The sequence below is a fragment of the Aptenodytes forsteri genome, unplaced genomic scaffold (assembly GCF_000699145.1).
Source record: "Aptenodytes forsteri isolate BGI_AS27 unplaced genomic scaffold, ASM69914v1 Scaffold149, whole genome shotgun sequence".
NCBI lineage: Eukaryota > Metazoa > Chordata > Aves > Sphenisciformes > Spheniscidae > Aptenodytes > Aptenodytes forsteri.
In genome coordinates this window covers 1,126,202-1,141,967 of record NW_008795560.1, presented here as the reverse complement: position 1 = coordinate 1,141,967, position 15,766 = coordinate 1,126,202, and the positions used below count along the sequence as shown (strand labels likewise).

The 15,766-nt window shown below is 40.0% G+C and overlaps 1 protein-coding gene across 1 annotated transcript; it reads left to right on the top strand.

The window, feature by feature from the left end:
* The first annotated feature begins 4,080 nt into the window (after positions 1–4,080).
* SULF2 (sulfatase 2) lies at positions 4,081–15,745 on the top strand. Its single transcript, XM_009282214.2, has 10 exons — positions 4,081–4,322; positions 6,149–6,245; positions 8,003–8,097; positions 10,720–10,779; positions 11,218–11,387; positions 11,887–12,029; positions 12,239–12,362; positions 13,470–13,500; positions 13,803–13,859; positions 14,932–15,745. The coding sequence occupies exons 1-10, from the start codon at positions 4,213–4,215 to the stop codon at positions 14,960–14,962; spliced, it is 918 nt and encodes a 305-aa protein (XP_009280489.2). The 5' UTR covers positions 4,081–4,212; the 3' UTR covers positions 14,963–15,745.
* Positions 15,746–15,766: the final 21 nt, after the last annotated feature.

The following is a 15,766-nucleotide window of genomic DNA, read 5'->3' as shown; positions in this document are numbered from 1 at the left end:
TACCAGTGCATTTAGCAGGCAACAATTGTTCTCTAAATTGAGTAAATTTAGTTGCAAAACAGGGTCATGTCATGTACATGCCATTTGGGCCATGTACAAATACACAACTCACCTGCAAAGCTTTTACATGCTAGAAACACATAAGCATTAATATTTGGTATATCTGGGCTTGGGTGTCAGGAATGTTTGCATTTGTGTGTCCTCTTTATTTTCTTTAGTATGTTTTTATTTTTATAAGAAAGATGAAACAAAGCTTTGCAGTAGGAAGAAAGTTTAAAGTAATAGTAAGCTCTTAAAATCTTTGGCTGTGTTGTGGTCTATTGTGTTTTTCTTGCTGTGGATTTGATCTCCTTTTCCTGTGATGAACAAGTGCATGTGATTAAAGGAGTTATTAAGCTGCATTTAGAGAAATGATGATAGGCCACACAGATTTGTAAACAACAAACAGAAGTGTGTACAAAGGGGCTAGTGCATTTTTATTCCAGTTTTCATGTCATTCTTTTTTCTTTTAATGCTGGAGCAAAATGACCTTCTTTGTTATTAAGGAAAAAAAAAACCCAAACCTGAACATCAGTTACTTTAAAGATAATGCATTTTAAGTAAAATTTTTAATGGCATTTGTGAGAAACTGGATGTAAGAAAGTGTTTTGGGTTGGGTTTTTTTTCCTCTTTGAAATACCTAAGGACACAGATTCAAAATCAGGTTTCTAGAAATCCCTAGGTACATAATGCCCAAGAAAAAACACCTCTAAACTTTTATCCGTATTTCTAGACACTTGGAAGTCAAATTTTTGAAAATATCTCAAGTGTCTAATTTTACTTTGGTGTTATAGAAAAAAAAATGCTGTTTCTCTCCAAAATTCTGGAAGATATAGAGACATTACTGGGAAGTATCAAGCAGGAATTAATGAAGCCAGTGGTGGGTATTTTCCTCGTGGCACGTGTAGAAGCAGAATCCTTGCATACTGGCTTATTCTATTGTCATTGTGGTGATGGAAAATACATCGGATCAAAAATACCTATGTACAGTAAGTGTCAGCAGGGAAGACCAAGAGTTCTTTGTCTTCTGCAATGTTCCCGCTGAGCAGTCATGCCCCTGCTTCGGGGAAAATGCCATACAGTAGTTACAGTTGGTTACAGTCTTCTCAGTTATCCCTGAGTGAACTGTCATTTCCAAACAATCTCAGTGTTAAATCATGAATTTGGTGGCTGCAAAATAAGTAATAAGGCTTGAGTGATGAGGATGTGAGGGAAGTTAAATATAAACCCAAAGGCTGGGCATGTTTATGTCAGATACGAAGTTTATGGTTTTATAATACAACATTGCCTTGCTTTATTCAGTTGAATAATAATTTTGGATACCGCAGTTCGTGCTTTCGCTAGGCAGTGTTGAAACCTGAGATGCTACCAAAAAATAGTTGTAAAAAATCAGGTGTGTTTGAGTCTCTAGACTGTCTGGGGAAATCTGAACCAGAACAGGGTACTTCCTTTCAGGCTCCAACGAAGACAAGCATGCTTGTCAAGTGGCCCAGGAAGACACAGCTGCATGAGTGGGGCACTGAAACATAGTTAGCTTTCTTAGGCTTAAATTTCTTCGGGGTCCATTTCCAGACTCAATTCTGAGGGTGCAACTTGTCAGCAGTACCATCTGTAAGACAGTTGGCTTCTGTAAGACCAGAAGGAGAGAGGCATCGGGACTCATAGAACTTGCCAAAGCCGAACTTTAATAACTTGAAAAAGGGAGTATAGGTATTTTGGGCCAAATATTTAACAGCCCTAGATCTACTTTGTCTGTGGGTTGTGTACACAGGTAAATGAATTGGAGAGTAAAACTTAAACCTGCGGGAGGATCGACTAATAAGTATTTAGACATTGGTATTTATGCCTGCGGTGCACTTTGCAGGTGGGAGAGCACCGCACAGATGAATATTGATCCTATTAAATATTTTAACCACTTCCTCTCAAAATAATGGAGTTTGGTACTAATCACAGCGCTGAGTCAGCACTGTGGATAGTAAGTTGCGATCAAGCAATATAAGAAGTCCTTTATGAGCTGTCTCACTCCAGACCAATTTGTACTTTGTAAGGCTGGGTTAGTTTGGCTGCAAGGGAAGAGTGACTCCTGGCTTCTAATTCTTCAGGGATGTGTGTAGACGACAGTTCCCTGCAGCTATCTGCTGAGGTCCCAACATGCTGGATTGGCATATTAGACTTGGAAGCAGGGTAAATTGTTAGTTGGCTGAGCTTAACAAGATGAAATGAGAGAACAATTAAAGAAATGGGAGTTTATACTTTGAATATAATTGTTAGGGTGCAGCTTTTTGGAACTTCCTCCTACTTCTGAACAGATGGGAGTTTCCTTCTCATTTAGTCAAACATTTCCTGAATGGGTGCCTGAAATAGAGTTGGTCTTTTGGTTTGGGTTTTTTTTTCCCTTCGGCAGTGACTCACCTGGCTTAATATCAGCAATAAACTTTGAACCGCAGGTGGAAAATGTGCAAAGCCAGACAATCCAGCTGGTATTCTACTTTCTGTGTGTGGTGCTGACAAGAACATAGTGCTTGGACCAGTTACAGGTGGGAGGAGATGTTTATTTCTCTTCCCACAGTCTGCAAAATGGCTTTTGAGATTTTGCAATCCGTTTAGAATTAATGTAGGACTTCTTGAAAAAAGTCACCCTGCGTTAATGCCGAAGCATGCCAGTTGACATGAATATTTGTCAATTTTGGTTGTTCTACCTCCCATTCCTTTTTTTCTCCCCTGCTTGTTTTGCTGTGGAGATTATCCCATAGAGAAAGTTGTTTTTTCTGTGGAGCTTGGGATTGCAAGAAAGATTGATCTTCGCATTTGGCACATTGGTTGAGTTTTCCCCTTACCAGATTGCAGAAGGGGTCCCATTCTTGTGAGATGTGCTGTGTGTTTCAGCTCTGTGTAAAGGAGGGGTGACCAGAGGAGCCAAGGGACTGGATTGTTTCCAGTAACGTCTTAGATGACTTGAAGCCTCACATATAGAGCAAAGACTCAGGCACTGGACAGGGAGGAGAAGAGAGGCTATGGTACTTAGGTTGTACTTTTTTCTCTCAAGGAATAAGATGATTATGCTTAGTGTAATGAGCGACTCTCAGCAGTCGTTGGCAGTGAGCAGGAAATACAGTCAGAGAGGGACCCCATCATACAGTAGGGAAGTTTAGATATGGATTTAGACTCCATAACTAGGATATATTTGTGCCATTCCAGACCAAACAGAAGAGGAGCTCTGGGGATTTGGTCCGGGACAGAGAAATTTGGAAAGCAGTAATGGTGAAAATATCAATGAGAATCTTATACTGCACAGTGACAATTCCTAGCAAATGTTTCATTTTGCCTTTGGGCTGCAAATGCAGAAGCAAGGTCTGAGGGAGTGCATAGCACTGGAGAGTGGCGCTTTGTGTAGAAACTTACTGACTGGTCTGCACATCAGTAAAATAATTGCAAAGAAAAGAATTAGATGTGGATAAAAGTAAAGATTCAGATATTAATCCCTGTGGAAAAAATCAAGCATCTTACCCTGAAGAATGAGCACAGAATTGAGAAAAGGCTCAGGTTGAACACTGGGAATACTTGGCACAACTTCAGGGAAGTGTTGCAGGAATCCTAGCACTGGAGCATTGTACCGTGGACAGTAGAAAACAAATAGAGAACCAGTCTGTAAGGACGACCTAAGACCTTGCTGTCGTGACCTGTCATGGTTAGTTTTTAAAGTCTTACTGCCATCTAGTGACTCTTGGGGGGAAGAGCAGAGTCTTCTTGAACGAGCTGTTTGCTCTCAAAGTGATACTGGAAAAGTACATTTTCTTTCCCCTCTGCCATCCTTGCGCATTTGCATTATATCTGCCCTCTCTCTCATGCCTTAAGGTATCCATCTATCCATGCAAAGGTAATGAAGCAGCAGCTCTGAGGACAGCTGCAACAAACACCGTTTGTCATCCAGTTAATTCAAATTGTCACAGTATGGGCTGGGTTTTTTCTCCCAAGAGCCACAAAGAGGACCAAATTGTAACATGCTGTTTCTCCCCCTCTTAATCCTTTTGCTTCCTTTTCCATGCAGAATACAAACCAAGCTATGTCCGGAATCGCTCTATCCGTTCTGTATCTGTTGAGCTGGATGGAACCATTTATAACTTGGGTTTAGAGGATGGATACCAACCAAGAAACATCACCAAGCGGCACAAGATGCATAGGGCTGTTCTTCGTGAGGAGGAAGACAAAGACGTGGGGGAATACAGTGGCACTGGTGGAATTGCAGAGTATACAGCCCCTAATCTAATAAAAGTGACTCACAGGTGGGTGCACGTGGTATATTTCTAAAAGCTTTTGCTGCTTAAGGGGCTGCTTTACATAAATGGGTGTGTTCACTTGTGATAAGTATATTGTGTCCGTTTTGGATACCCAGTCTAGCTTCACTAAAATTCTTATTCTCATCTGTACAACAGCTTTCGGGTTTGTTTTAGTTTTGTCATGTACAGAGGGGCATGAAGCTACTGAAGAACTACAGCAGTGCTTTTATGTCTTCTGCACTTTGGAGACAGTCGTCACTGATCAGTGCATGTTTCCAGTGAGGACAAGCAAAGCTGTTTGCAACAGTTGTGTGTGTACCTATGTGAAACCAGGAGAGGCTCTACCTGTAGAAATCTCAGTGTGCAGCAGGTAACCTGGCCTGTCTGAAGACCAAAGGCTCTAATTGGAGTATGACCTAGTTTCATGTCATTGGTTGCTTTGTATTTCAAACACCAAATTAGTCCTAAGGGAGGAAGCTTTCCGTAGCCAGTGCTAGGAAAGGAAAATCTGTATTATGAATGAAGTTGGATGGACCCAGGAGCATTGGGAAATGGAACATACTGAGAGAGAGGTGAGGGAATTGTCTGGGCACTCTAATAGCTAAAAATCTTTTCCTCAGTGTGCAAGTCTAGGGACTTCAATTGTACTTAATCAGTTTAGTCACCATTTCTGCTTGTGAATTATCAGGAAATCCTCCAATCATTATTGATTACATGCATTAAATTGTTTAATGAGTAGCTGATGTAAACATGCATGAGCCAGTTAGCTGCTGTTGAAATCTGTGGTTTCCATTTGACTTCTGTTTATAGGGTGAGAGACTCGCTAATACGAGGAAACGTAGCTAGGTTGACATCAGAGAATTGTGCCCTCTTACCCCAGCTCTCATGAATGTTCAGGACCCATAAATCACCATTTGTGCTTTTCTTCTGGAACAAGTTAAATTGATTTTTGCTGCCTTACTGGGTGAATCCCAAATCTATACAAGGAACTGTCAGGAAGGTTGTGTATAATTCATGAGGAGTCCCCCAGATCACTTGCAGAAAAGAAGGCAGTGGGACAACATGCATGAGGTGGTTAAAAGAAAATGCAGGGGTGTTGAAAATACTCAGCTTTAATTTAAACAAGTATTCAAAAATTACTATGTGGTTTTTGTTGACCCCTAATAAACTTCTCAGGTAAATCTGTCGTGTTTTTTGTTTGTTTTTGAAAGAATTTTAAAACCTGTGTTGCATTAGAAGTTAGTGAAACATAAGTACTTAAAATTGTCAAAGGGTATTTTGGCTCTGAAGTCAGGGAGATATCTTTGAAAAATTTTATCCCTTTTGTAGAAAACAGCAAAATTTCTTTGTTTCTTTTTTCCCCCCTTTTCTTTATGCTGTAGTAATACATCTTATAAAGAAGTACTTTATCCTTGCCCCTACCCCTGTATCACTTAATTATGCATTGGGAAATTGCTTCTGAGTAATGGTTTCTGTGCTTGCTAGTTAGTAGAGATTATTTATGTAGACAGCCTAATGAATAAGCAAGAACTCTGTGCAGCACAATTTACATATAGAAATTAAGCAGTCAACAGGTTCTGCTTGATAGGAATATTCTCCTTGAATTTTTCTACTTCTGAAAAATTTCCATGGCAACTCAAACCCAGACTTCTTCCCTGGCTCATAGCACACTCTTCTTCTCTTGAATGAACATTGGTTTTTTTGAATTCTGCATGTCATTTCCAGTCTGGCTTCTCATCTGTCCTGGAGCTGTGTTATTAAAACCAGCTGTTTGCATTGCTCTGTATGTGTGTATCCACTGTAATAAACATTGTTTGCTTTCCCATGCCAAGGTGCTATATCCTGGAGAATGATACCGTTCAGTGTGACACAGATCTGTACAGGTCACTGCAAGCTTGGAAGGACCATAAACTTCATATTGACCATGAGGTCAGTGATGTTATCAGTCATGCATTTTCAGTGTGTGTTTTTTAGCGTGGTTTTCTGTGAGCTGATAGGATCATGCTGACTGTGTTTGTGTCTGTCTGCCTCTGGGTGTCTGTGTCCCTCCCTGGAACCTTTTGAACTTGCTGGCTGATTTCAGAATAGGTATTTCAGAGACAAGTAAGTTATTACAGGTGTTTGAAGACAAGATGCTGAGTGGAGGAGAGAACTGCAACTGAAGTGACAGCTGAGAAATGTCATAAGCCTTATGAGATAAATGAGAGACTTGTAAGTGTCCCCATCCTGGGAAAAATTTCATCTGGATCTCTTTCACATCTTATTAGCCCTGCTCCCCAATGTACCTCTCAAAAAGAGGCCTTCAGCTGTCAAACATAAGCCCAAGGAAAAATGAGCTTCATTAGCTTCGGTGCTTCTAGAATTATTTATTTTGCTTGCTCGTGTTTAACCCTTGCACTTTGGAATTGGATTTGTTTTCCTTAGGCTTGTGGATGTGAAGAACCTGGAGGTAATTTGCTCTATGAAATTTGCCTATAAAACTTAATCTGACATTTTTGTCACTATATTGAAGAATATAAGCTCAAACCCTTCACACGTTGTGTATGAAAGAGGCAGTCTTCTAAGGACCAGATAATGGTGGAACAAATGGCAAAGGGAAGCATAAAGGACCTCCTGTAATCTCTTACCAAATGACATGAATTCACAGCAAAGTCCTATGTAAGAGCTTGTTGGTTGCCTTTTATGGTACAGATCGACACGTAGCAAGGCAGGTAGATACTGAAAAACTTACTAGCTCTGTTAGGATTAAAGAAGGGCAATTTCAATATCACCGTACTCTTCTAATTCTTTTTTCTTCAGCAAATGTAGGCTATATGGAATGCCAAAGAAAATGAGAGCTTGCTTCTGTCCTGCTGTGTTTCTGATTTAGGGTCACAGGGCTGGATTCTTTCTGTATTTTTCTTGACCACTCTGTCCTGTCCGTGCTTCAGCAGGCATGTGCTTCCACTAGACTTACGGTCGCTGATGTCTAATGGTAGTTTTGCAGTGACTTGGTTGTTCACACTGGATTACTTTGTTTTTTCTGCTGTGTAAAGAACTGAGGTAGAAGCCTGTAATACCCATCTGAGTGGAAATGGGTGACACTGTGTGTGAGCTAGACTGAACAAAAGCAGGAGTTTCATTTACTGAAAAAAAAAAAAGGCAGTTAAAAATAAACCATGTGGGTGGCACAATTAACTGCTAATCCATATCCCATGTGGCCAGACGTTGCTGAAAACTGCCATGCAAAATGACAGAGCCTTGCTGCTTTTCTTTTTCAGAAGCTCTGAAGAGGGGACTTCAGAGCACTCCCTCCCCATACCCTTCCCAGGTTCATAACAGGCTGAAATTTAAGAGCTTAATTTTCCTTTGAGTAACCTTTCTCCTCTTGCAAATGTGCTGTAGAGCACAAGAGGAAAAATCACGATGGAACCAGGAGTGGTTGTCTACCTGAGGCTGTGTGCCCCCCATTCCCCCAGTGCCGCGTTCCACTTTCACATTCAGTAATCAAAGCAGGCAAGCTACCAGGGAGGTTTCCTCCTGCTGTAGTTTCCTTTTGGAAAGGTAGATAATCTGAAAATGCTTGTTAGTGGTGGTACTCATGGGAGGTGGTGAAAAGGAAGCATTTTGTGACAATAGAATGGGTTTGAGAAGGTTAGAATAAAATCATGCTGTATTTCTTTAACCTGTATCTTTACTTTTTTTAGATTGAAACTTTGCAAAATAAAATAAAAAACCTGAGGGAGGTGAGAGGTCATCTGAAGAAGAAGCGACCTGAAGAGTGTGATTGTAACAAGATAAGGTATTTCTTGTGTACTTCAGAGCAATTATTTGTAGTGTGCAACTGTAGCTGATTTATGTCTTCACAGGAGAGATCAGAATCTGTTGTGTTAAGTGGTTGCCTACTTACTATGGCCTTGTATAACGCTTTCTGGGGGAGTTGGACCGCTGCAGAAGTACAAGGCCCACCTTCTGCCAGGCAGGGGTTTAATTGCCTCTGTGTCGAGTGGTGATGATGTAACAGGACATGTAACATGGCTTATAAATCAGTTAGTTATGCTCTTGTACTGAAGATGCTGCTATTAGATACCAGAGATTAATATTTTAGGCTGCAGGCTTTTTTCTGAAAACTTGTTTTCCACCAGGGCAAATTCTCAATATAGTGCAGTGTTACACAAATTGTTTTAAAAAGAATAGTGTGTAAAGGAGTAATAGGGTGGGGAGATGAGAGAATTTCTGCCCATTCAATTTCTTCAAGGCTGGCTGTATCATCTCACAGGATGCAACCACTGCAATATTTCGCAGTTATGCCAGGTGGGAGAAGCAGAAATTTAAGAGTTGGTGCAGACTAACTGTATTTTTGTAACCACTGCTGACTTAGTGCACCAGATCTTTGTGTTCCCTAGTGCAGATGAGTTGTGAATTTTAAGTGCAACAGGCAATACTAAAATAGTGATTATGCATTAAGGTCTCTGCATAGTTGGTTTCTCATATAGCCAAATATTTGCAAAATGCCCACTGATTGCATGGAAAGAAGGTTCAAGCACACCTGAGTCCTGGGGAGCAAGCAAGCTCTTGCTCTGCAAATAAGCACGGCAGAAAATCTTTCAAAATCAAATGTTAACCCAAACAGAATTTGCCCCTGAGAAAGCTGTTCAGAAAGAAACCAGGAGCATAGTGATGATAGTGATCACAGAGCAATCTCTGAGGCTGCTGTGAGCCAGATGTCCCCAGGAGTACGGCAGCCACAGTGGCAGTAGCGGTACAAGTATCACAAAAAAAGCTGTACTTGAATGTACTCAAAACCACAAGGCAGCCATGCTATTAGCGGTGGCTAAAGCAGCTTTAACTAAGTAGCCTCTATGAGAGGGTATGGACAGTACTTCTCTGTTCTCTGTGTCATTGGTATAATGGGATGAGTTTTTGAGCGTAACACTTAAATCCTTGGAGGCGCAACATACTCTAAGGACACGAGGTACATAGTTGTCATGGCCCATGTGGATTCTGCAATATAGCTTCAGCAACAGATAACTAAAATACAGAGAACATCAATTTCTTGGGTTATGTCAACCCACACATGGAACCCATGGCAAAAAGTGTTTAAAATTAAATCGGTATAATTCTAAATGGCAAATCCCCAAAAAGTTTATATAGTTTTATAATCCACTGCTTTCAAAACTGATGTTAACAAACAACTGAGTTTGTTTAATATATACTGTAACAATTAAGTCATTTTTATTAGTGAGTGTTTTATAGTAAATGTAAAGAATGTTATATTTTTCAGGCCCAATATAGGAAACACTTACATTTGTGCATAGCATTATTCAGATGAATAATCCCACTGAAATCAATGAAGTTAATGATTTGAGTTATATGTGTTTAAGTGTTTGCAGAACTGCATTGAATTAGGATTTAGCATTTAGGATTAGTTAATGAAATACCCAGTGTCTGTGCAAGATAAAAAAATTGACTGAAGATAGATAGTTCTTTAATAATTTTATTTTGTTAATTTGCTATAAGGATTAAATTTATTAAAGCTCCCAGTAGCATTAAAAGATTTCTTTTGTTTTGAAGGGAATTTTATTCTGACATCTAACAATTTTGATGTACTGCTTAGAAAATAACATCTATTGCACCTAGTTTGTCTTTGCTGATTTGTGTGGGTAGTAACTTTATCAGTCATAAAACATTGCCATTGACTAAGGCTGTTTTGACTCTCTTAACTCTGCAAACTACACAGAAAGGAAATTTTTGCAAAATCTTGTAAGAGTTTCTGGAGACAGAGCCAAAACAGTAGAGCTGCCCAGCTAGAATGTGTATGTCTGCTTACACCCTCCATATCTCAGAATATATTAGACACGGCTACTGCTGGGACAGTTCCATCCATCTTGTTAAAGTCTTCCTGGAACTTCTAGCTAGTAACAACGGAGAAAAAAAAACCCAACCCTGCAAAGTACAACTGGTATTTAAATTCTTTCATTCGGAAGGAAACCGACAGGATGGTGGTACGTGCTTGTCGTCTTACCATCTGAACAAATCAGTGACTATTCAGTTGAAGAAATGTTGTAATTGAATTATAAGTCTATTGATTTTATCTGCCCCGTGTAGGGAAACAAGAAACGATGACAACTAACACTGAGAAGTGTAGCTGGAATCATCTGTGGCTACATATTGCAATACAGTGTTAGAGCACCAGATGTCACTGTGCACAAATGATCGAAGGAAAGAAAGAGGCACAACAAGGCCCAGAAGTGCCTGGCCCAATCTAGCAAGGCTGCTTTGTGTTCACCACATACATACACGAATAAATTGAAGGGAGAAGTGACACTGGATTAAACTGCTTCAAATCCAGTACAGAAGTGCGGTATGAACAGGAGCAATTGTCTTTCTGTTGTTCATCAACAATGCTGTTTTTATTTTCCAGTTACCATTCAAAACACAAAAGCAAACTGCGGCACAAGGGATCTAGTCTTCATCCTTTCAAGTAAGTGAAGGACTGTTCCTCTGAAAGAGGAAATGCAAAGACGTTAACATTTGGTCCATGCACACCAGTTACAAGCTAAGCAAAAGTAGCAGTATGTCATTTATCCTGTATAAGAAGAATAAACAGACACCTGGGCAAGGAACTAAGCCCACGTTGAAATGCTTGTAAATTTGAGATAAGGTTCCTGGTTTGGGAAATGTCACGTCACAGACTTCAGGCAAGCCCATATAAACCCCTTTGGCTTCTTTTTTTTTTTTTTTCAGTGACATTGAATTGCAAAGAGTTATATTCAGAGACATTTGGAAGAGAAGCCATTTAATTAAAAAATACCAGTTATTTCTTTCCCTCAAAGTAGCTTAATTTATTAGCTGCTTCATTTTTTTTAGGTGTGTTCAAGTATAACAAAGTCTGCATGACTCTAATGTTTCACGTGTGCAGGAAAGCCCTACAGGAGAAAGACAGGCTGTGGCTGCTTCGAGAGCAAAGACGAAAGAAGAAGCTGCGCAAACTGCTTAAGAGAATAAAAAATAACGACACATGCAGCATGCCTGGTCTGACCTGCTTCACCCATGACAACCAACACTGGCAAACCGCTCCCCTGTGGACACGTAAGGATACTTTAAACTAAGTAATAGGTAGGCGGGTACTGGCTGGGCTAGGATTCTGGGTTACTAGGAGTTACCAATATCAATAGTTACGTAGCCACAGCTACGCAGCCTTCCTCATACTAAATAATCTCTGTTTCAGTGTTGGCATTATCCTTGCACAAAAGGCAAGGGAGTTAAAAACAAAACCAGCTGAAAATAAAACCCTACAGATATTGTGTACAGTACAATTGTGTGTAGTATCTCACCATCTGGAATGTTTCCCAGCCAGAGAAGGCAGGGGAAGCAACTAGCCAAGACATTGTTTAAATTAGCCATGCCGTGTGGGTTAGGTATGCATAGAACAAGAAGCTGATGCTGGAAGGGGCATTCTCTGCTTTGGAGCTCAGGAGTCAGACAGAGTAACTGTCTATGAATAAAGTAATACCGTAAACAGAAAGTAATGAACAGTGCTAAAGACAGCAGCGTGTAGCTTATGTCTTTATAACTCTTCAATTTGCAGTGGGCCCTTTCTGTGCCTGTACCAGTGCCAACAACAACACGTACTGGTGTCTGAGGACTATCAACGAGACCCACAACTTCCTGTTTTGTGAATTTGCTACTGGATTTTTGGAGTATTTTGATCTCAATACCGATCCGTATCAGGTACCTGATCATAGAACAGCTCTAGAAATACATCATTGCTCCTTATTGATGATAAATTGAAGTGGTGCAGGATGTAGATAAGGCCTAAATCATTTAACATAGTATGATTTGGCTTCTTTCCTGTTACAAATAAACCGCATGTATTCCATATATGACAGTTGCCAAACTACAGAGCCGTAGTTCCTAACAAGAGTCCCTGTTCATTGCAGCTAATTAATGCAGTGAATACACTAGACAGAGACGTTCTCAATCAACTGCATGTCCAGCTCATGGAACTAAGGAGCTGCAAAGGGTATAAGCAATGCAATCCAAGAACTAGGAACATGGATCTGGGTGAGTGCCTCTCCTATTAGACTCAAAAGCTCCCCAAAAGAAATGGGGCTCTTTCTTACCATTATGAAACTTCTATCAGTCAAAAGCATTTTAGTGTTTATTTATACTAGTAATGTCCTGCTGAGGCTGATGGCTGCACGCTCAAATTTTTGTATTTGTTCAATTTGTGTTATGTAATGTTACTTAAATGAAGAATGATACTTAGAGCATAGTGAGGAGTAATGCTGAGATGCAGGGGAAGGAGATGAGGGAGGAACGAAACTGGTGAAAGAGGGAAAGAATACCCTAATAGCCACTACCAAGCTCATAGGACAACTCAAGTTGGAAGGGACTTCTGGAGGTCATCTGCTCCAAACTTCTGCTCGACGCAGGGTCAGCCGTGAGGTCAGACCAGCTTACTCAGGTTTTATCCAGTTGGATCTTGAAAACCTCCAAGGATGGAGACTGCACAACCTCTCTGGGCAACTGGTTTAGCAGTTGAGTTTCAGCATTCCAACTGAAGGCATAATTTTTAGAAACATTTCTTTTGAGACAGTGCAGACCATGCAGCCTTGTGGTAAACCGGCTTAAAAATAACCTTAACTTCAAAAAGGATGCTAGTGCTTAAGCTGATCAGTTTTCCCCCACCTGTGTTACCGCAAGGTAGTTGTGCAATAACAGCACATCTAAGAAGGGATGCATTTTGCTACCGAAGGATGGGCTCTTGTAACTATGGATTTCAATTCCAAAAAGCAAAAAAGCTTGAGGACCCCCACCCCAAAAATACTGTTATCTACCCGAGTCCACTAAAGCCCAAAATACTATTTCGGGTCTTATTTAGTACATGCACCACACAGAGCTGTACATTTTGAAATCAACAGGTTTTGGCATTTAAATACACCACTGAAGGACCTTTACAGAAAAGTTTCCAAGATATCTATCCCAATTTACAACCTATTTTACCTAGAATAAGGGATTAAATGCAAAAATAACAGCACCAGTTAACACGTATGGCAATACATGTTAATCTGTTAATATTCTTAGGTCTTTTTTTAAACTGTGCCTTACCTGATGCCTTATTCTGTTGCAGGCAATGGTTAGTAACATTGTTAATTTTTCCTCATCTAGGACTTAAAGATGGAAGCTACGAGCAGTACAGGTACATTTTAAAAGAATAGTGAAATTATTATTCTTAAGTACTACCTTCATGCTAAAGGAGTTAGAGTGTGGGATTGGGAACCACATGGACAGACACTGCCTGGAATGGCATTTGCAAGGTCTTTCCATCCCACTTACTCTGAAATACTGGAGCTATTTCTATTTCAATGTTACAGCATGTTCTAATCTTTGTAGTCAAAATTCAGGCTGAACTCTTCTCCTTCCTCATCTTTCAGACTGTAATGCTGGTGGTTTTCTTGGTGATGGTTAACTTTTTTTCTCCTTTTGCTGCTTGAAAATTAGGCAGTTTCAGCGTCGAAAGTGGCCAGATGTGAAGAGACCATCATCTGCCAAGTCACTGTGAGTTGGGAGCAGTTCACGAAAAGCTTTTACTTACCTTTCTTTCCTTCACTTCTCCTTTTGCATGCAGCACTTTTTTAACATCATCATCTATTCTCATGGAATGCTTAGGTGGGAAGTCCTCTAAATTATGCAAGAAATATGATACTGCCATCATTATAGACAACTACCGCTGTACAAAACCTCTTGGTACATGTTTTCTGGAATCTAGGAGCATTAAGGTCAAGGCAATTTCAAACTTGAGCAAAGGTGGATGCTCGGTTGAAGAAGCCAGTTATGGTATTTTCACCTGCCATTAAAAATTAGAGACCATTATGTCAGTTTTGTCTAAATTTAAACTTGTAGCAGCTACCTAGTGGTCTTTCACACCATCCAGAAAGAACAAAACTGATTGTAATGTCTCAGAGTAGAGAGAGTATTGTGTATTTTCTTGCTATTTACCCAACCACAGCTTCGTGTTGTGAACAGAAAGTAGACTACAAGATAGATCTGTACATTTTGTTGTATTCTGACATTATACTAAAATCTAATTGCTTTTTGCTTACTTAACTGCCCTTTAAAACGTAAGATGGTATTCAGTTCTCAACTTGCCAGAGCCCAAAGGTGAGATACAAATTTAAAGACACGAAAAATAGTTACCTTTGCCACGCCTTACTGTCTCTGAACCTCCTCTCAAAAAGAAGGTTGAGACTTCAGCTCATTAAAAATCATAAGGTGCTCTCAAATTGTGCAGTGAAAAATATGTACAAGTACCTTAATAGGCAGAGTCTAGCATTCTCAACTCACCCAAGAGGATTTGCTCCCTTAATGGTAGCATTTTTATTTCTAGTTGAAGAAGAGATCCAGGACTGGCTTTAGAACCAAAATGAAGCTAGAATTAATGAGATACAAGTTTTGTACAGGTTGAAGTTTCAAGTATCGTTGGATTGTTTCTGTGATACACCTGCTACATTTTTATAGGTGGTCCACAGTGTTTCAATTGTTTTTTCCTGCATGGAACCATGAAAATTATCTTTCTAACTACTTCCTCCTAGAATGTTATACACTAAATCGTGTTTGGTTTATTTTAAAGAGGACAACTGTGGGAAGGATGGGAGGGCTAACCTCCCCCAACCGCTGCACCTCCACGAGGATACAAACTGGCCAGAACTTGAATCCATGTACAGACTAAAGGAAAATGGGTATGACTTCAGAAAGAATTACAATGTTAGCCTGGAGGACTGGATAAGCTTTGAGGCTGAAATAGATAGAATGTTTGCACTGGAGAGTGAATTAAATAGACGCAGTGAAATTATGGGAAATGCTGTCAGAAACACAGGTCTCTGAAATCCACTATTGTACCTGCTTTTTGCTTTGGATTATACCTCACCTGCTTCACCAGGCATTTTACTTCAAGATGACACCACTAACACTGATCCAGGAATTGACAGAAGAGGAAATACAGCCGCATCCCAAAGAGGATTGCCATCCCAAAGTGTACACAAAGACAGCGGAAGTAATCTTAAAACATTTTTCAGTTCAACTGTATCTTCAGATGTCATGAGAAAAGCTTCAAAGCCAAGTAGAACTCTAAAGCAAGGTTTAGAAAACATGGACGCTTTTGCTTCTAACTGGGGTAAAGGTGGAAAAGAACTTTTAAGAGATTCAGGAGTTGAAGCGAGCAGCATTGAATATTCTCAACACCACGATATTTCTCAAATTTCCTCTGAGGATACATTGTAGTTCCCCGTCTACTTGTCCAGCCTATTGACACCTCTAGGAACATTAGAGAAAATCTTGACTAACAGGACGCCAGGTTTTTGGAGGGGTTGTGTAAATATTGATCAATATACTGTTTGAAAATAAATTCCTTCAGGTTGTGAAGAATTTTGTTAATAAAAAGAGTGGAATGCCCACACACCATTTCT

Bases quoted from the DNA above. Each gene is read 5' to 3' on its own strand.
- SULF2 (XM_009282214.2), top strand. From the start codon at position 4,213: ATGCATAGGGCTGTTCTTCGTGAGGAGGAAGACAAAGACGTGGGGGAA. The intron at 4,323-6,148 runs GTGGGTGCACGT...TCCCATGCCAAG, and splicing joins CTAATAAAAGTGACTCACAG to GTGCTATATCCTGGAGAATG. The intron at 13,860-14,931 runs GTGAGTTGGGAG...TTTATTTTAAAG, and splicing joins CCATCATCTGCCAAGTCACT to AGGACAACTGTGGGAAGGAT.